Source organism: Dipodomys spectabilis, unplaced genomic scaffold (assembly GCF_019054845.1).
Source record: "Dipodomys spectabilis isolate Male_0828 unplaced genomic scaffold, ASM1905484v1 ptg000125l, whole genome shotgun sequence".
Classification (NCBI taxonomy): Eukaryota; Metazoa; Chordata; class Mammalia; order Rodentia; family Heteromyidae; genus Dipodomys; species Dipodomys spectabilis.
Window position 1 is genome coordinate 11473101 of NW_024870802.1, and position 21806 is coordinate 11494906.

The following is a 21806-nucleotide window of genomic DNA, read 5'->3' on the forward strand; positions in this document are numbered from 1 at the left end:
TCAGCTCTTCAGCTCAAGGCGAGTGCTCTACCACTTGAGCCACCTCTGGTTTTCTGAGTGGCATCACCCTTTCTTCTTTCTAAACCCCTATAGACTCAGAAGTAGAGATAAAATGGGCTAAGCCACTCATGTTATCTTACCAATATCTAGAGAAGAAAAGTAAAAAAATATCCTACCTAGTAGACATGGATAGTTATTAATGGACAGATTGTTGTATAAGCAATGAGAGCAGAAAGATGTAGAATATAGAGTGCTGGGTCACATGCCTAAGGGATATCCTTGTAGTTGGCACAGAAGGGGACTAAAATAGGCTGAGAACTCAAGTTCATGGAAGCTATCTTAAAAAATTGATAAAGTATTTTTATCTTAAAGCCAGACTGCTTAAAATATGTATGTAGGTTTCTTTTAAGGGAAATTTTACTTTTGCTTTTTTTTCTTCAAAGGCCAGAATGGAATAGAATCCACTGATGAAGTCCTTAAAAAAATAAAAAAAGGTCATGCTTTAAAAGCAGTATTCTGGTTTAGGTCTACTTTGGAGAACAGTTAACAGTTTTTCTTTTTTTGTATGTGTATGTATGTGTATGTGCCAGTATTGGGGCCTGGGTGCTCTCCCTGAGTTGCTGCTGCTTTTTTGTTTGCTTCAGTCTTGGGGCTTGAACTCTGGGCTTGGTTGCTGAACTCTTCAGCTCAACGCTAGCGCTCTACCACTTTGAGCCACACACCACTTCTGTTTTTATGGTGGCTAATTCCAGTTAAGAGTCTCATGGACTTTCCTGCCCAGGTTGGCTTTGAACCACACATAGCCAGTACCTGGCTATGTGAGCTTATTTTGCTCAAAACTAAGGCTTTACTACTTGAGCCACAGCACCACTTACAGGTTAATGGAGATAAGAGTCTCACAAACTACACAGGGCACCGGTGGCTCACACCTGTAATCCTAGCTACTCAGGAGGCTGAGATCTGAGGATCATGATTCAAAGCCAGCCAGGGCAGGAAAGTCTGTGAGACTCTTATCTCCAGTAAACCACTAGAAAACCAGAAATGGCACTGTGGCTCAAGCAGTAGAGTGCTCACCTTAAGCTGAAGAGTGCAGGGATAGTGCCCAAGCCCAGAGTTCAAGCCCCATAACTGACCCCCCCCCCCCCCAAAAAAAAAAATAAAAAAAAAGTCTCACAGACTTTCCTGCCAGGGCTGATTTCAAACCATGATCCTTAGCTCTCAGCTTCTTGAATAGCTAGGATTACAGATGAGAGCCACTTATCAAATTTTATTATTGACAACATAAGAAATTTTATGTTTCTTTTTTCTTTTTTGTCATCGTGGGGCTTGAACTCTGGGCCTGGGTGCTGTCCCTGCACTCTTCAGCTCAAGGGGAGTGCTCTACTGCCTGAGCCATATGCCACTTCCCGTTTTTGAGTAGTTTATTGGAGATAAGACTCTCATGGACTTTTCTGCCGGAGCTGGCTTTGAACCCTGATCCTCAGATCTTAGCCTCCTCAGTAGCTAGGATTACAGGCGTGAAGCCACCGGCGCCTGGCATCTCTGTTTCTTGTGTTACTTAATTTTTTTTTTTTTTTTCCCCAGTTGTGGGGCTTGAACTTTAGGCATGGGTGCTGTCCTTGTGCTCTTCATCTTAAAGCAAGCACTCTACCACTTGAGTCACAGAGCCTCTTCCGGTTTCCTAGTGGTTTATTGGAGATAAGAGTCTCATGGACTTTACTGTCCGAGCTGGCTTTGAACCACGATCCTCAGATCTCAGCCTCCTGAGTAGCTAGGATTACAGGCATGAGCCACCAGTGCCCAACATGTTACTTAAACTTTATAAATGGTTTTAAAAGAAGAGGTGAGAAAGGTAAAGGTCTGGTAAAGCTATTGGAGGAAAAAAAAAGGAGATTAAGAAGAGTCACACATGGGCTTATTTGTTAAGAGTTGAGTTAAGGTGAGTGCTCTACCACTTGAGCCATAGTGCCACTTCCGGTTTTCTGGTGGTTAATTGGAGATGATTCTCACAGATTTTACTGCCCAGGCTGGCTTTGAACTGAAAACTGCAATCCTCAGATCTCAGCCTCCTGAGTAGCTATGATTAGAGGCCTGAGCCACTGGCGCCAGGCAGTATAGCTCTTTTTATAGTACTGGACCCTCTGAGCTCCCCTGCATTTCTTGGTCAATTCTGTAGTCATTAGGAAAGTTTACAAATGTATTTTTAAAAAATTTTTTATTGAAAAAATACTATACAGAGGGTTACAGTTACATGAGCAAGGTAATGAGTACACTTCCTATTGAACATTGTTACCCCCTGTATACAAATGTATTTTAAGTTGATATGGTCAGAGTAGTCCCTTCCTATGTGTAGGCAGGTCCACCAATGCCCTTCTTCATGTAAAATCATCTGAGTAATTTATTTATTCCATTTTTTTTTTTTTTGGAGGGGCCTGGATCCTGATCTCTGGGCCTGGGCATTGTCCATGAGGTTCTTTTGCTCAAGGCTAATACTCTACCACTTTGAGCCACAGTACCAATTCTGTTTTTCTGTTGGTTAATTTTTTTTGTTGTTGTTGTTTCTTTTTTTTTTTTTTTGGTTGTGGGGCTTGAGCTCCGGGCCTTGGCACTATCTCTGAGCTTTTCAGCTCAAGGCTAGCACTCTACCACTTGAGCCACAGCACCACTTTCAGTTTTCTGGTGGTTAATTGAAGATAAGAGTCTTAGGGACTTTCCTGCCTAGGCTGGCTTTGAACTGCTTTTTTTTTTGGTCTGGTCGTGGGGCCTGAACTCTGGGCCTGAGCACTCTCCCTCAGCTCTTCAGCTCAAGGCTAGCGCTCTACCACTTGAGCCACAGCGCCACTTCCGGCTTTTTTCTTTTTGCTTATGTAGTGCTGGGGAATCGAACCCAGGGCCTCAGGCATGCAAGGTAAGCGCTCTACCACTGAGCTACCTTCCCAGCCCCTGGCTTTGAACTGCTATCCTCAGACCTGAGCCTCCTGAGTAGCTGAGAATTACAGAAGTGAACCACTGATGCAAGCCCTCTGTTGGTTAATTTTGAGATAAGAATCTCATGGACTTGCCTGCCTAGGCTGGCTTCAAACTGTAATCCTTAGATCTTAGCTTCCTGAGTAGCTAGGATTACAGGCGTGAGTCACTGGTGCCCAGCTTATTCCAATTTTTATTTGTATGGTTTTGTAGAAAAAGTTATATAATGAGAACCTAGCTTCCTCATGAAAACTAATCCACAGGGCTTATTAGAACCTAGCATGAATTAGTAGTAATCATGGTAACTACATGCCTGAGTCCTCCTTAGTGAGCTTTAGTCTAAGACCAGGGCTATCAGTTAGGCTATTCAGAAAAGGATGCTTAGGGAGAACTGGATTTTCTATTTTCTTACCCATTGTTGTCCTCTTTCAGAGTCATCCAGAAATAGGGTTGGTGACAACCCCTGTCAGTCCCACTCCAACTACCCCAGTAACACCACTTGGGACCACACCACCTTCCTCTGATGGTGAGCATATCACTTCTTTTATGTTCTTGATTAATATGATCTTAGGTATTTCAGGATAAGCATAGCTGGATTAAACAATATATTAATCAGTACAATTAAGAAATTTGTCTAAAGCTGGATATGGTTGGCTCATGTTGTAATCTTAGCTACTCAGGAAGCTGAGCTCTGAAGATCACAGTTCAAAGCCAGCCCAAGAAGAAAAATCCATGAGACTTGTACCACCAACAAAAAAGCTGGAATCAGAGAAGTGCTCATGCAGTAGAGTGCTAGCCTGAGCTTTTTGCTCAGGGACAGCACGTAGGTCCTGAGTTCAAGCCCCAGGACTAGCAAAAAAAAAAAGTCTAAATTGAGCATAGTGAATGTAATCCCAGCTACTCAAGCCTTGTCTGGGCTACATCATAAATTTGAGGCTAGCTTGAGTAAAGAGTTAGCAAAATAAAATTTAAGAAGGTTTAGGGAATATAGCTGGTGGTAGATTGTTTGCCTGCATAGCATGAATGAAATCTTAGCCTCAATTTCTACAACTCCCTCTTCTGCAGAGACAAGAAGAGCAAGACAGAGAGAAAGGAAGAGGGAGAAGGAGAAAGAAGTCTATTTGTTAAATCTAGGCATGGTATCATATGTATTCTTAGCACTCAGGAGATTTTGAGACAAGCCCCTGACATATTTGAGACAAGTCTCTGCAATATAAATAGAAAAACATGGGGAGAAAAAACTTGTGTATATGTAGTACTAGGACAATACTACAAGAAAACTTGGGAAAAGACATGTTTTTCTTTGTGTAATATGCAATATAACTAGCCTGTGCTGGGGCTGGGAAGGTGGCTCAGTGGTAGAGCGCTTGCCTTGCATGCATGAGGCCCTGGGTTCAATTCCTCAGCACCACATAAGCAAAAAGAAAAAAGCCGGAAGTGGTGCTGTGGCTCAAGTGGTAGAGCACTAGCCTTGAGCTGAAGAGCTGAGGGACAGTACCCAGGCCCAGAGTTCAGGCCCCAGGACCGAACCCCCCAAAAAAAGCAAAACAAAAAAAACAAAAAACAAAAACAAAAAACTAGCTGTGCCCCTCAAATAATAGTCTTAGAGTGGTCTTAGAATCATGGAGTGCTAGTCTGAAAGGAATCTCAAAGTTTGGTAATGTCTAACCTGCCATACTTCCAGCGTACCTGGGAGCTCAGCTGAGATATTTTATGAAAACATTAAAAAGGGCTGGGAAGGTGGCTCAGTGGTAGAGCGCTTGCCTTGCGTGCATGAGGCCCTGGGTTTGATTCCTCAGCACCACATAAGCAAAAAGAAAAAAGCCGGAAGTGGTGCTGTGGCTCAAGTGGTAGAGCGCTAGCCTTGAGCTGAAGAGCTGAGGGACAGCGCCCAGGCCCAGAGTTCAGGCACACTACCGGAACCCCCCCCCCAAAAAAAAAAAGAAAAGAAAAAAATATAAAAAAAATCTATCTTGTGTCTCTAAAGCACTAAAATAAATGGAAATTAGCGATATTGTCTCATGTAACCATTTTCCAGAGGAGGAGGTTGAGGCCAAGGAAATGAAGCAGTTGAGTGACTAACAGAGTAGAGACCAAGAAGATGTCAGGACAGGCACTGTAGATATTTTGCTTGTACCTGTATGCCCAACATAGTGCATGATGTGGTAATCGCCTAGTAAGTATTTGTTGAATTAAAAAGTGAACCTGAGAAAAAGTGCAGCAATGGAGCACACTGGACACTGATGAAAGTGACCTATATCACTCATGGCTGGAGCTGGGAAGGAGGGTATGGGAGAAAATAAGGGAACAGATGACATTGTACAAAAGGAAATGTACTTATTACCTGATGTATGTAAATGTAACCCTGCTGTATATTACCTCTGAAATAAAAATAAATTAAAAAGAAGAAAAGGGGCTGGGAAGGTGGCTCAGTGGTAGAGCGCTTGCCTTGTATGCCTGAGACCCTGGGTTCGATTCCTCAGCACCACATGAAGCAAAAAGAAAAAAGCCGGAAGTGGCGCTGTGGCTCAAGTGGTAGAGCGCTAGCCTTGAGTTGAAGAGCTGAGGGACAGCGCCCAGGCCCAGAGTTCAGGCCCCATGACCGGACCCAAAAAAAAAAAGAAGAAAAAAATGAACCTGAGATTCATTTGCTGTTTATGTCCGTTAACAACTCCTAGGTAGAAATGACAGGATATGTGTGTCTTATAATTGGAAATTTGGTGGGTATTTGACTTGTTCCCCTAAGAACAGCAAGATAGCATTGTGCTGGTGGCTCAGGCCTATAATCCTAGCTACTCAGGAGGCTGAGATCTGAGGATAGTGGTTCAAAACCAGCCTGGACAGGAGTCTGTGAAATTCTTATCTCCAGTTGATCAAAAAGCCAGAAATAGTGCTGTACTTAAAGTGGTAGAGCCCTAGCCTTGAGCACAAAAGCTCAAGGACAGTGCCCAGGCTCTGAGGTTAAGCCCCAGGTCTGGCATAAAAACAATCCCCCCCCCCACCAAAATAAATTCTTTATGACCTTATGGCTGGAAAAAGAGAATGAAAAGAAATTATATTAAGCTATAGATAAGTGTAACCTAGTTAAAACTTTACACTGGAACCCTCTGTGAGTCGTTATTTATTTATTTTTTGAGTCATTATTTAATTTTTGTTGATCTTGGGACTTGAACTCAGAGGCCTGGGCATTGTCCCTGAGCTCTTTTTGCTCAAGGATAGCGCTCTACCACTTTAAGCTGTATACAGCACCACTCCCAGTTTTCTGGTGGTTAGTTGGAGATAAGAGTCTTGTGGACTTTCTGTCCCGGATGGCTTTTTTTTTTTGTTGTTGTTGGTCCTGGGGCTTGAGCTCTGGGTCTGGGCACTGTCCCTCAGCTCTTCAGCTCAAGGCAACTGCTCTACCACTTGAGCCACAGTGCCACTTCCAGTTTTCTGGTTTACTGGAAATGAGAGTCTCATGGACGTTCCTGCTCCGGCTGGCTTTGAACCGTGATCCTCAGATCTCAGCCTCTTGAGTAGCTAGGATTACAGGTGTGAGCCACTGGCACCAGACCCTGGGCTGGCTTTGAACCAAAATTCTCAGATCTCACCCTCCTGAGTATGAGCCACCAGTGCCCAGTGAATATTTTTTGGTGGTGCTGGTGTTTCAACTTAGGGCTTTGTACTTGCTAGGCAACTGAGCCACACGCTAGCCCAGAGCTTAACACAATATGCACATATATCAGTATATCATATGATACCCATAAGTATGTATGATATTTATGTTTTATGATATTTCTGTTAAAAATAAGAAAAAGATTTAAACCTCTCAAAAATGTTTGTGTTGGTAAGCTGGGTATGTTGAATATTTAAAAGTACAATAATCTAAAAATTAATTACTTGATATTATACCTCAAATGTTGAACTCATTTTGTGTAAAGAAGTATAAGAAGTTGGGTGTTGGTGGTATAGGCCTGTAATCTTAGCTACTCAGGAGGCTGATATAAGAGGATCATGATTCAAAGCCAGCCCAAGCAGAAAAATCTGAGAATCTTATCTCTAATTAGCCAGCAAAAAGCTGGAAGTTGAGGTAGGGCTCAAGTGATAGACCATCAGCCTTGAGTAAAAAAGCTCAGGGAGGGGCTGGGAAGGTGGCTCAGTGGTAGAGCGCTTGCCTTGCATGCTCGAGGCCCTGGGTTTGATTCCCCAGCACCACATAAGCAAAAAGAAAAAAAGCCGGAAGTGGCGCTGTGGCTCAAGTGGTAGAGTACTAGCCTTGAGCTGAAGAGCTGAGGGACAGTGCCCAGGCCCAGATTCAGGCCCCACGACCGGACCCAAAAAAAAAAAAAAGCTAAGGGAGGGGCTGGGAAGGTGGCTCAGTGGTAGAGCGCTTGCCTTGCATGCTCGAGGTCCTGGGTTCGATTCCTCAGCACCACATAAGCAAAAAGAAAAAAGCCAGATATGGTGCTGTGGCCCAAGTGGTAGAGCACTAGCCTTGAGTTCAAGAGCTGAGGGACAGCGCACAGGCCCAGATTCAGGCCCCACGACCAGACCCAAAAAAAAAAAAAGCTAAGGGACAGAGCACAGGCCCTGAGTTCAAGTTTCTGTACCAGCACCAAAAAAAAAAAAAAAAAAGTACAGGAAATCTATATTTTAACGCTACTGGTGTTTTAAACTCAGGGCTTCATGCTTGCTAGACAGGTGCTCTCTGATTTGAGTCATACCTTCAACCCTTTTTTGCTTTAGTTATAGGGTCTCATACTTTATAGGGTCTTTTTTTTTCTCTCATTAGTTTTTTTTTTTTTTAATTGTGAAAATACTGTACAGAGGGGTTACAATTACATGGGCAAGATAGTGAGTACATTTCTTATCAAGCATTGTAGCTTCTTCCTTTGTTTACCCTTCCCATCCCTTCCCAGCCTCCCCTCCTCCCCCCCCCCCCCCCCACCTAATCCTCCTCCCCCCCACCACCAAAGTTGTAAATTCGTTTTCGACATGACAACTTTATAGGGTCTTTTACTTCTGCCTGGGACTATGAGCCTCTATCTATGAACTTTTGCAGAGCTGGATCACAGGTGAAATGTTTGCTACCATACCTAGCTTATTGAGATGGAGTTTTGCTAACTTTTTACCTAGGTTGGCTTTGAACTTCAGTAATCCCTAGTAGCTGAGATCAGAAAAATCTAACTTTCTTTTTGGTGTGCGGGACCTTGAACTCAGGGCCTAGGCACTTCCCTTGAGTTTTTTTTTTTTTGTCGGTCGTGGGGCCTGAACTCTGGGCCTGGTGCTGTCTCTGAACTCTTCAGCTCAAAGCCAATACTCTACCACTTGAGCCACTTCCAGCCTTTTCTGCTTATGTGGTGCTTAGGAATTGAACCCAGGGCCTCATGCATGCGAGGCAAGCACTATACCACTGAGCCACCTTCCCAGCCCCTTCCCTTGAGTTTCTTTTGCTCAAGGCTAGCACTCTTAACACTTGAGCCACAGTTCCTCTTTAGGCCTTTTTGGTAGTTTAGTAGAGATAAGAGTCTCACAGACTTTCCTGCCTGGGCTTGCTTCAAACCATGATCTTTAGATTTTAGCCTCCTGAGAAGCTAGGATTCCAGGCAGGGGCCTTGATGCCTTGCTAGGAAATCCAACTTTGATTTATCCCTCCCTTCCTTCCTTCTTTCCTTCTTTCTCAGGCTAGCTTCTCCAATCTCAGTCTCCTGGGTAGCTTCAATTATAGGTGTGAGCCACTGGTGCCCAGTTTCTCTTAAGTTTTCTTACAATACTAATGGCAGTAGCATTTTCTGGTTGTATAAGTAGTATAGAAGTATGGCAAGGAAGTGCCATTTAGGTCTGATATTTAGGTCTGCAGTGGCATATTGGATCTGTTTAGCATTGAAAACTAAATTCTAAAATACCTTAATGAGAAGTGTATAGTGAGGATTACCTACTTGCCTTTGTGTTCAGGTTACTGAATAAGCCATTGGATATATTGCATTTTCTCTTTAAGGATGAAGCCTGCTTGGTTACCATGACTAACAAAAGACACACACACACACACACACACACACACACACACACACACACACACACACACACACACACACACACACACACACACACACACACTTCCATGTGATCTTGGGGTTTGGATACTTCAGAGAACTGCCTTTTAAACTGTTCATTGTGAACACTTCCACCCACATACTTGATTATGCAATAGCAGGATTTGTGCTTACTTACAACCAGTGAGCTTTTATTTTTTCAAGTGGGAAGATCAAGTCAGCCCACTTTCAAATGACAACTTCTCTTGACAAAAGCTTCTGGGAAGAATAATGAAGCCATAAATCTAGAAATGATGCTTTATTAGGAAGTAGATTTTAATTTGTAAGGGATTTTAATTCTGTCTCTGTCTTGTTTGTTTTTTTTTCCTCTCCAAACTCATTTCCTTTCTGTAGGGGTACTAAGTATTATAACCTTATTCTTAATTTTTGGTTTTTAATTATAGTGCAGCTCAGTAGCCTAGTTACATTTAAAGGTATGTCACTGGAGCCATTTTTTTAAAAGCCAGTGTTAGCTGTAACATTTGTTCTCAGTTGAGACTTGACATTTGACAACTCCGCCTTGGCATGAGAGGACTTTCTGGTAAACTAAAAATACATGTACTTCTATATTTCTACATATTATATAAGATAGTTTTCCAGTCATTGCTGTGTGTGAGTAGAAAAAAGTCCCACTTACCAGTGAGAAGCTTTTTTATATTGGACAAAGGAATGTGATTATGGGCTCTAATCTTCAAAATAGGCTGTGGTTTGAAATGACAGTCCCAGATTGTTAACCCATAATATGAATTAATACCTTTTAGTATTTTAGCATAAAAACAGATTTGTCTTTTATTAGTTCTTGGGGGCTATACTGTGGGAAAACAGCCAAGGGTTGGTTGGGCATGCAAATTTCTTCTCATAAGGCTTTTTGTGGTGCTTGCTATGTATTATTGAGCCATAACATGCAAATGTTTCCCATTGTTAATAAACATCCTCTGTTTACATCATAATAACTCCAGAGGGACCCATTATGGTTATGAATACATATATGAGTAATACTCCAAACTTAACTGAGTGTTCATGGCTGAAACTATAGTAGAAAGCTATAGATTGTCCAGTTTGTCTTGGCCATCATGAGACTCTTTTGTGTATATTATGTCTTAGCCAGTGTAGAAGCATTTAACAAGATGACTAATTCCAAATTAAAGCCTTGAAATCTTGGGAAGTCTCCATTAAGAGGATATTCTGTGAGAGTTAATACTGTTCTGGTCCTTTATTGTTCATAGAGGCTGTGATTCAGATGTGGGGCAAGGATTTATTTATTTTTTTGGGTCCGGTCGTGGGCCCTGAACTCTGGGCCTGGACGCTGTCCCTTAGCTCTTCAGCTCAAGGCTAGCGCTCTACCACTTGAGCCACAGCGCCACTTCTGGCTTTTTTTCTTTTTGCTTATGTGGTGCTGGGCAATGGAACCCAGGGCCTCAGGCATGCAAGGCAAGCGCTCTACCACTGAGCCACCTTCCCAGCCCCTATTTATTTATTTTTTATTTTTTTGTTGGTTGTGGGGGCTAAACTCTGGGCCTGGACGCTGTTCCTGCGCTCTTCAGGTCAAGGCTAGCATTCTACCACTTGAGCCACAGCACCACTTCCGACTTTTTTCTGCTTATGTGGTGCTAAGGAATCGAACCCAGGGCCTCATGTATGCAAGGCAAGCACTACTACTGAGCCAACTTCCCAGCCCCAGGGATTTACTTTGAAAACAAGAGTTGAATATATAAAACACACTTCCCAGGATATCCCTATATATACCATCTGATATTCCTTTTCAGATTCTCCTTTGAGGAGGAGGGGAGGATTAAGGGGCAGAATTTGAATGTAGTTTTGCCTCAACTTTTTCCTCCTTTATCTTGGGTTCCAGTGTAAAGACTTCACAAAAATTGAACAAGATTTCTCCTTATTAGGAAGGATTCTTCATTTATTTTAAGCAAGAGACTCATCAAAGCAAGGTTCATTTATATTCAATACAGATCTTTGCTTAAACAAAAAAAAAAAAAAAAAAAATCACAGTGCTTTTAAGAGGGCCCTGAACTCTCTTGGATTACTTGGAGCTGGAAGTGGAATCTGTATATGCTTCGTAGGATGTTGGGAGAAAAGCACTTTCTGGAGGCTGACCATAGTTGTGTGAGGTTGGTAGGCTTGATTTCAGGGAATAGGAAATGCTCTAGATGCCTCAGAAGAATAGATAAAAGTTTTAAGATAAGTACTTGGACTCCCTCTGTTGTGACAAAAACATGTTTAGTCATTTTCTTGCCTGCTGGCAAATTGGCTGTGGGTAGAAGTGTTAGATGGAATGTGTTATGGTCTAAGTGCATTTTATCTGTTCTATTCTAGTTATAAGTTCTGTGGAACTCCCACTGGATGCAGATGTACAGACCAGTAATCTACTGATAACCTTCTTAAAGTATAGCTCAATTGTCATGCAGGACACTAAAGGTAAGGCATGCTACTTTGGGAATACAGAAAGTAGGAGGTATGACAAGTAGCTAAAATCAAAGAGGAACATTTTTGGGGGATGTTACTTATGTTTTGGACTTTGCCTTGTGCTTGTTATGCAGGTGCTCTCCCACATATATTGTACCAATTTTTGCTTTCATTATCTTATATAGAGTCTTGAATTTTTGCTAGGGTTAGTCCTAGACCATGATCCTATAATCCTCTTGAGTACCTAGGATTTTAGGTGTGTATACCATGCCAGTGCACTGTTTTTTTATATATTTATAAAGATTATTTAATTTTTAATTTTATTTTTGGCCATGGGGCTTGAACTTAGGGGCTGTGCACCGTCCCTGAGCTTTTTTACTCACAGTTAACACTCTACCATTTTGAGCAACAATGCCATTTCCAGTTTTCTGTTGGTTAATTGGCGTTAAGAGTCTCATGGACTTTCCTGCCTAGTCTGGCTTTAAACCATGATCCTCTTCCCGAGTAGCTAGGACTATAGGCTTGAGCCATTGGTGCCTGGATGCACTGTTAATATTTTGAGGTGTTGACAAATGAACAATTGGAACCTGCTATGTAGGGTAATGGTCCTGGTTTCTGAAAACCTGACTTCTCACTGCTAGGTAGGGATTAGATGGTATTGGAAAGTCTGAAATTGGAGGGAAGGGTTCAAAACTATAACAGAGCCAAGCACTGGTGGCTCATGCCTGTAATCCAAGCTACTCAGGAGCTGAGATCTGAGGATCATGATTCAAGGCCAGCTTGGGCAAGAAAGTACATGAGATTCTTATTTTCAATTAATCACCAAAAAGCTAAAAGTAGAACTGTGGGTTAAGTAGTAAGATCCCCAGCCTTGAGTGAAAAGGCTAAAGGACAGCACCTAGGCCCTGAGTTCAAGCCTTAGTTGCCCTGGTGTGCACACGCAACACACACACACACACACACACACACACACACACACACACACACACACACACACACACACACACACACACACACACACACACTGAACAGGAAAAAAAAATTGATCTCTACAAAAACTACCAACTTGTGTTAGCAAATTTTGGTAAGTAGATGCAGAATCTGATGTGTGGGAAGTGTGTGTGTGGGATCAGCATACTTCAGGGAATTCCCTTTTGAGAATAAGAACTGAAAGCATCATCTTATGGTGAGAATTAAAGGACTGTTAGGCAGAGTACAGTAGGAAGAGGTGAGATTCAGAGGACTTAACACTTAAAATAGAAGTGTTAGTACTCATCCTAGAAATTCATGATGGAAGTAGGAGAGAATTATGTGTTAGACACCCACGCCCACCCTGACAAGGTCTTAGGCTGGCCTTAAATGATCCTCTTGCTATAGTCTCCCAAGTTGTTAGAATTCCAGATGTGTACCACCATGGTGCCCAGCTGAGTCTTGGATAAGTTTGGGTTTTTTCCTGTCTGATTTCTCATTCTTCCTGTTATGATTTTGCTGTGACCTATTAAAATTATTTTTATTGTTATTATAAAGGTAATGTTCAGAGGAGTTAGAGTTATATAAGTCAGGTAATGAGTACATTTCTTTTTGGACAGTGTCACCCCTTCTCTCACTTTCTCCCAGTTTTTCTCTTCCATCTCCACCCTGCTGTGGCCTTTTAATTGGTGGTAGGAGGCTGAGAAGGTGGCTTAGTGGTAGAGTGCTTGCCTCCCATGCATGAGGCTCTGGGTTCGATTCCTCATCACCACATAAACAGAAAAGGCTGGAAGTGGCACTGTGGCTCAAGTGGTAGACCACTAGCCTTAAACTGAAGAGCTGAGGGACAGCGCCCAGGCCTAGAGTTCAAGCCCCTTGATAGACCAAACAACAACAACAAGAACAACAAAAAGCCAACAACATCCCTCCCCCCCCCCCTCCACCCCCATAATTGGTGGTAGGGTAGTAGCCTAGTAGATGAGCTGGCTTAACAGTGAAAAGAGAGCCAGTATTGGGCACTGGTGGTGCATGCCTATAATCCTAGCTACTCAGGAGGCTAAGATCTGAAGGTCATGGTTTGAAGCCTGCCAGACAGGAAATTTTTGAGACTCTTTTTTTTTTTTCTTTTACAATTACGTGGGCAAGATAATGAGTACATTTCTTATCAATCATTGTAGCCTCCTCCTTTGTTTCCCCTTCCCATCCCTTCCCATCCTCCTCCCCCCCCCCCACTCTTGATCCATTCATCTACTGAGGGGCATCTGGGTTGGTTCCAGATCTTAGCTATGGTAAATAATGCAGCAATAAACATAGTTGTGTTGGTAGCTTTAGTGTGGTCTTGTTTGTAAACATTTGGGTAAATGCCCAAAAAGCCCACTCTTGAGACTCTTATCTCCAGTAAACTACTCAAAAAATCTGGAAGTGGCACTGTTGCTCAAGTGGTAGAGTGCTAACCTTGAACAAAAGAAGCTCAGGGACAGTGCTCAGGCCCAGAGTTCAAGTCCCAGGACCAAGAGGGGGAAAAACACACACACACACACACACACACACACACACACACACACACACACACACACACACACACACACACACACACACACACACACACACACACACACACACACACACACACACACACACACACACACACACACACACACACACACACACACACACACACACACACACACCGGTGTGTGTGTGTGTTTTAAGGAGCTAGTGCTAGGGTTTGAACTCAGGCCTTGTACCTTGCTAGTCAAGTACTTAGCTGCTGAGCCATACCTCCAGGCCCTTTCCTACTTTTAAAGATCAATTGAGAAGGCTGGGAAGGGGGCTTACTGGTAGAGTGCTTGCCTTACATGCATGAGGCCCTAGGTTCAATTCTTCAGCACCACATAAGCAGTGGAAGTGGTGCTGTGGCTCAAGTGGTAGAATGTTATCCTTGAGCTGAAGAACTAAGTGACAGTGCCCAGGCCCAGAGTTGAGGCCCCATGACCGACAAAAAAAAAGATCAACTGAGAAACTTTATTTTTTTTTTAATCTTTTTTTTTTTTGACACCAGGATTTGAACTCAAGGCTTTTCAGTTGATAGGCAAGGATTCTACTACTGGGCCATGCCTCTTTCTCTATAATTTTAATTTTGTATACATACAGTAAATTGACCATTGCCTTTACTTTTCACTGTACAGTTCAGTGGCATTAAAAGCATTCACATTGTTTTATAGCCATCACCACTATCCCTCTCCAGAACTTTTTCTCTCCCTGCAAAACTAGAATTATGTACCCATTAAATAGTAACACTCAGTACCCATCTTATCCCAAGTCCCTGACAACCAAAATTCTGCTTTCTGGCTAAATGAATTTGAGTGCTTAGATATTGCATATAAATAGCATTTATCCCAGCTTTTTTTTTTTTTTTTTTTTTAATGGTGGTACTGGGGTTTAAACTCAGGATCTCAAACTCACTGAGCTTGCTTGCTCTGCTCTTTCACTAGTTGAGCCATGCCTCCAGCCTTGCTTTGTGCTCATCATTTTTTTTTTTGGGGGGTCCGGTCATGGGGTCTAAACTCTGGGCCTGGGCGCTGTCCCTCAGCTCTTCAGCTCAAGGCTAGCGCTCTACCACTTGAGCCACAGTGCCACTTCCAGCTTTTTTCTTTTTGCTTATGTAGTGCTGAGGAATCGAACCCAGGACCTTGTGCATGCAAGGCAAGCACTCTATCACTGAACCACCTTCCCAACCCCTGTGCTGGTCATTTTGGAGATGGAGTCTCATAGGTTTTTCTGCCTGAGTAGCTAGGCTTACTTAGTAATTAGGCATGTTTCCTTTTAAAGGCTTATTTGTAAAACTCATAAAACTCTGTTTTAGGAACTTGCAGTCAAATGATGTTTGGTCTTAAATCATGGTCTGTGATACAAAAAAGTCAATTCTGTATGTCATAGTGGCTCATCCTAGTGGCTCACCTGTCTAATCCAAGCAACCCAGGAGGTAGAGGATTGAGGTTTGAGGACAGAATGCAAAAAGTTATTGAGACCCTGTCACAATCAATAAACTGGGAATGGGATATGCTCTGAGTTCCTAGACGGGTGGGAATCCTTAAGTAGAAGTATTGAGGGGTCTGAGGCTGGCTCCAGCACAAAAATGTAAGATCCTATCTAAAAATAACTAAAGTAAAAAGAGCAGGGGGTATAGTGTGGCTCAAGGGGTAGAGCACCTATGTAGCACGCAACATAGTCTCAGTTAAAACTCTAATACTAGCAAAGGGATAAGGAAGCAGCTGATTCCAATGTAGAAACAAAATTATACATATGTGAAAATGGAACTATGTCACTTAGGGGGGTAAGTGAGGTTGGGAAAAGATTGTGTGAGTGTGTGTGTGTTTGTGTGTATGTGTGATGCAAAAGGTGACAATGATCCCTATGCATTGTACTTGTAAACTGATACATTGAATTGTACAACTACTTAAAGATAATAAAAAAGAAAAAGAAAAAATTTTTAAAATAGGATTGACTTCTTTATGTAGTGGTACTGAGGTTTGAACTCAAGGTTTCTCACTATAGACAGGTACATTAATCTCGCCTTACTTGCTGTAATTTCTCCTTACTTGCCCTTGTGAGGTGTTTTAAGGTTTTCTTTAGCATTTAATATTTGCTCTAGAAGGTTTTTATTTGCCAAATTAAGTGAGTTTCTGGTATGATGATTTTCAGGTATTCTAGAATGGATCTGAAAGGGGGGTAAAATTAAATTCAGGGGTTTTCAGAGTGAAAGAAAATGTGAATAGAGATGAGAGCTAAAAGATAAACAGGTAAAATGAAGAATTACCAGAACTGAAAGGAGTCTGGATGGGTGAGTTTAAACCATGTTATATTCAGACATATTGCAATAGCTCTTGGAAATTTCTGCCTTTGCAAACTTAGATTTTTTTCTTCTCTTGTCTTGCAAATGTGTTCTTTCAAGGGAGAAAATTACACCTAGGATTTATATGGTGCAAATATTTCGTGTCCCAGACTCCTCTAGAATAGTCATAGTAACTCCATTAGGAGTTACTGAGGTGGGTGAACCTTAGACTTAGCAGGTAAAATCTGGCAGGCAAGGATAACAAGACTCTTGTGTATAAGCATTTCCTGAGGCGATTCCTTCTTTATGGAAATGGGTAACCTCTTCCTTTCTCTAGAAATATTGCAGCAACCATACAAAAAAGAAGCTGCATGGATGTGACTCAGGAAAAAAAAATGAACTTTTAGTTTTGCTTGATATAAGATAGTGAATCGAGGCTCTTGAAACTCATTTTTAGCTCTTGTGATTATATAAGGTTCTTTGCTCTGGTCACTTCATCATCCATAGAATTGAAACCAAAAGACCAAACCTAGCCTGTGAACTGAGGCAAGGTTTGGTTTTTGCCAGTAACCAACTTAAATACTGCAAAGGCCATGACAAAGAATTATTTTCAGACATGCCCATTGTGGCTTTACTGGCCCACCAGCTCTTTAGTATCTGATCTACTGTACCAGCCCTTAGCTGCTAGAATCACATTATCATTATTATTGTTGTTTTAAATTGTATTTTTATTATCTTTAAGTAGTTGTACAAAGGGTTATAATTCAACATAGTTTAGGAGTATATTAGGTAAGTGCTCTACCACTGAGCTATATGCCCCAACCATACACCTTCTTTTTTAATTGGATTGTGAATTCTAAGAGTATGGAGACATTTGATTCTGATTTCTAGCAAGTGCTTGCCACATAGTAGTTATTCATTTGCTAAATGAATAATGTTTAGGGAAAAAAATAATCAAGAATTTACACCTGCCAGGTGTGGTGATTCATGCCTGTAATCCCAGATACTTTTGAAGGTGAGGCAGGAAGTTTGGGAGTTCAAGATCAGCCAGGGCAATGTAGTAAGACCCTATTTTCACTTGATCTTAGTAGATCAATGAGAAGAGCAATGAGACCCTGTCTCAAAATGAGAATTAAAGATTTAACACTATGTCTCACACTTGTAATCCCAGTTACTTGAGAGGCAGAAGAGAATTAATTTGAGACCAGCCTTCAAACTGATTTTCTGAGAGATCACAGTTTGAGGAAAAAGAATAGCAATAGCAAAAACAAAAAGAGACCTATCTGAAAAATAACTAGAGCTATAAAAGGCTTAGAATGTGGTTAAAGTGGTAGAGGGCCAGCCCAGTCTGAGACCTGAGTTCAAACCCCAGTATGAAACAAATAAATGAATGAATGAATGAATGGTGATGTGGCTCAATGGTGGAGTGCTTGCCTAGCATACAGAAGGATTTTTGTTCATTTCCCAGTTTCAAAACCAAACAAATGAACAAACAAAACCCCATAACAGCAAAAGAGTTTTCATCTTTCTAGGTCATAAGCAATTAGAACAATGCAGGTAGAAGTATGTAATCTTTGTCTCCAGTTAATTTCTTTTTAATTTTATTGCTGTGAACAGGCCCAAAACCATTCTAGATTTTGTTTAGGTGAGTATAGGTGGTGGTAAATGAGGGGTAGAAAAAGGATAGATTTCACCATTCAGAATCAAAGAGCTAAGCTGCAAGCAAAGGTCATGGCCCATGACAGTAGAAACTATTTTAAGAGTTACATGGCTCTCAGGCACATATTTAACTGATTACAGGAGGGAAGCAAGATTTACTCTAGTAGTATCCTCATTTTCATTCATAAATTTTGTGGGGTAAGTGTAAATGTTTCTTTTTATGATATGCATTGTTTGTTCTTGGAAACAGAATCTCATTATGTAGTTCAGGCTGGCCTGGAACTGGCAATGGTTCAGACTGGCATCGTTCTTAATGATCATCTTGCTTCAGTCTCCTAACTGGGAGTACTGGAATTACAGGGGTTCACTATCATGCCTGGCTATGATATATACATTTATTTCCTATTGGTACTTTTTGCTGATGTATAGAGTTTATTTTTCCTTTACAGATGAACACAGGCTTCACAGTGGCAAGCTCTGTCTGATTATCCTTACATGTATTGCAGAGGTAGGTCTCACCTGTCTTCTGGTACTAACTAATCTCTTACAGAATGTTATCTTCTTGTCAATTCCTTTGTATTTTATTACTTTTAGGTCCTAAATCTTGTGAGAGAACTTTTTCCCCCTTTGTACTGTTTTAATCCTTCTAGAATACAAACTCTGATAGCAGGGGCTTTTGTCTCCTTCACTATTGTGTTCTCATTGTCTGATACAAGTGTGGGTTCAATCAGCATTTACTAGATAATAATGAATTGTGATATGATAGTGATAAAATAACTGCTGTAGTTGAAAACTGGAAGATTCTGGCTCTTCAAAATTTTAAACAAGAGACCTAAAACTCTTTGGAAAATAGTCTTTTCCTCTTGAAGCTGCTCATGTGGGGTCTTTTGTATTTAGGGGAAAAAAAAAACGAGATCGGGTTTCTTGGTGGTGGGGATGTGGAGTAAAACTGATTGCATTTTGGCAGACAATAGGGTAAAAACAGTGGTGCTTTAGCTTTATGAGAAGGCATTTGGAGATGGAGTAATTAGATTCAAACTTACGCTGGATCTTGGTGACATACAAGTGTGGTAGAAACTGGAGCCAATTTAGAACTAAATTTATAGCTTCAACCTCCTCTTTCGGTATTCTTAACTCTTACACTTCCGTCCCCCTTTTATGTTCTCTCTGGGAAGGTGACCTCATTTCCACAAGGCTAGGGACAGCTGGTTATAGAAGAGCTGCTTATTAGCAATGGGACTGATGTAATTGCTTTTCAAAAATCTTTCTAAGAAAAATCTTTGAAGGAATTGCTTCCCACAAATTGTAACAGTTCCTAGTAATTGGAGACTGTAGGCATGTCAGATCTTCAGAAAGGTGTTGGGAAAGGGCCACCCATTATATTTATTGCCAGTTCATGATGAGGTTTTGATTTTCCATCATTCTTCAGCAAGGCCAGGGATAGACATGGTCTTGCTTCTTCTATGCTGCCTATGTAGCCATTTTCTCTTGCTGTGCTGAGCTCATTCCTAGCAGAGCACAGACCTTTCTTTTTATTTCTAGTCTCATGTGGAGCCCAGACATGGGGCCTTCAGCCCCTATGAAAACCTTTAAGCTGTTAAAAATACAGCTGACTCCTTGGGCAGATGGAAAAAAAGAGGGAGTAGGAAAACAGATTCCTCTCATCATTTGTCTGAAGTCCCTAGGTCTTAATATTTTGTCTATAAGTTTCATAGAAATTTTTGACTAGCTAATGATATGTTGGGAGACTGTGCTCAAATAAAATGACTTGCCTTAAGTAGGGTTTGACATGAAGGTTCTACACTTAATTCATTACCTTTCTATTTTTTTTTGGTCCGGTCTGGGCCTGGGCGCTGTCCCTCAGCTCTTCAGCTCAAGGCTAGCGCTCTACCACTTGAGCCACAGCGCCACTTCTGGCTTTTTTCTTTTTGCATATGTGGTGCTGAGGAATCGAACCCAGGGCCTAGAGCATACAAGGCAAGCGCTCTACCACTGAGCCACCTTCCCAGCCCCTCATTACCTTTCTAATTGAAAGTACAACATATGTGGGAAGTATGATAGATTACAGACTTGAGTTTCTTATCTATAGTTCTCACTCCTCATTTTTCTGTGTTTTTTATTAGGATCAGTATGCCAATGCATTTTTACATGATGACAACATGAATTTTCGAGTAAACTTACATAGAATGGTAGGTGTGACTTTTGCTTGTTTTTTCTTAGGGAATCTTGGATCTTTCTTTTTTTGGTGTTGGAAGAGTTGGGATGAAATTGGGAGAACAAATGCAACTGGGAAATTGTGCCAAAAAGATTCATGTGTGACTGCTATTCAACAGATCCATGCCTAGCCCTGGTTAATTTTTTGTGTGTCATAGAGCTGTTACTTGCCCAAGAGAGGTTAGAAAAATCCATAACTGCCGGGTGACGGTGGCTCATGCCTGTAATTCTAGATACTCAGGAGGCTGAGATCTGAGGATCACGGTTCAGCCTGGCTGGGCAGGAAAGTCCATGAGACTCTTATCTCCAATAAGCCACTCAGAAAATTGAAAGTGGCGCTGTGGTTCAAGTGGTAGAATGCGAGCCTTGAGCTAAAGAGCTGAGAGGGACAGTGCCTAGGCCCAGAGTTAAGCACCACAACCTACAAAGAAAAAAAGAAAAAAAAGGAAATAACTTCACACAGTACATTAAAACAACAACAAAGAAAAACCTCTTGTTTCCATATCTTGGCATAGTATCATTTTTGATTGGCCAAAATGAGGTGCTGCTTTGATTTATTCATCTGAGAGGTAGGGTAAATAGAATATGGAAGGTCAGGTAATATCTTGAATGCTGGAGGTATATTGTTTAAAAATGTAGTAAAGTTTAAGTTTGAGACTTAACTTTTATTTTGCAGCCAGTACTATTTCTATTTCCTTAGCTAATACTATCATAACCTCTTGTTTTTCTAATTATTTTAATATCAAAGAAAAATTCTAGTGTGCATTGTTTGTGTTAATAATTCTACTTCAGGGCTGGGATGTAGCTCAGTGGTAGAATGGCTTCCTTGAATATTGCAAAGCCCTGTTTAATTTCCAGTACCAAAGGGGCGGACAGTTACTATACAATATAGGTAAAATGAAAGAAAAACCATCAGCTCTCTTGTAGTTTGCATCAATACCCTGTGGGCTATTCTCTTCTGTGAATTATATTTGTGTCACAGACCTGCATTGATAACTTAGAAGCATTAACAAGGGACTGGGAAGGTTGCTCAGAGGTAAAGTGCTTGCCTCACATGCATGAGGCCCTGGGTTTGGTTCCTCAGCACCACATAAACAGAAAAAACAAAAAAGCCAGAAGTGGCGCTGTGGCTCAAGTGGTAGAATGCTAGCCTTGAGCTGAAGAGCTGAGGGACCGCACCCAGGCCCATAGTTCAAGCCCATGACTGACCAAAAAAAAAAGAAGCATTAACAAGTCTTCTCTACCCTACCCTACCCTAACCACTAGAAAAAGGGAAAGAAAAAGTAGCATCTCTATAGTAATTATTTTTTGCATGAGAAACATGATGATGAGCCATTGCCTATCAGTTGACATGTCTGCTAATTTCCTTTCTTTGTGTTTACATGAAGCCTATGAGACACAGGAAGAAGGCAGCAGACAAGAACCTTCCCTGCCGTCCTTTAGTGTGTGCAGTACTGGGTGAGTATCTTCAAAACTGACATTTTTCTGAGGTAATGGTAGGTTTTCATGATTAATATTCTGGTTAATGTGCTTCTTCCTTAGAGAAGTTACTATTTATGTTTCTTCCTTGGCCCTAGGAACCATGATTATTGTTATGTTTGGCAAAGTAAACATAATGAATATAGAATGCTCAATAAAATGGTAGTATTCAAAGAATAACCTTTCCAAAGATA

The 21806-nt window shown here is 41.4% G+C and overlaps 1 protein-coding gene across 2 annotated transcripts in view; it reads left to right on the forward strand.

The window, feature by feature from the left end:
• Armh3 (armadillo like helical domain containing 3) overlaps positions 1-21806 on the forward strand; it is a 193698-nt gene that overhangs the window by 56054 nt on the left and 115838 nt on the right. For both annotated transcript variants that reach the window (XM_042689297.1, XM_042689298.1), the window contains 5 exons: positions 3400-3493; positions 11367-11468; positions 18369-18427; positions 20043-20108; positions 21522-21591. In XM_042689297.1, coding sequence (XP_042545231.1) covers positions 3400-3493; positions 11367-11468; positions 18369-18427; positions 20043-20108; positions 21522-21591 — 391 coding nt within the window. The remainder of the gene's footprint in view (positions 1-3399; positions 3494-11366; positions 11469-18368; positions 18428-20042; positions 20109-21521; positions 21592-21806) is intronic.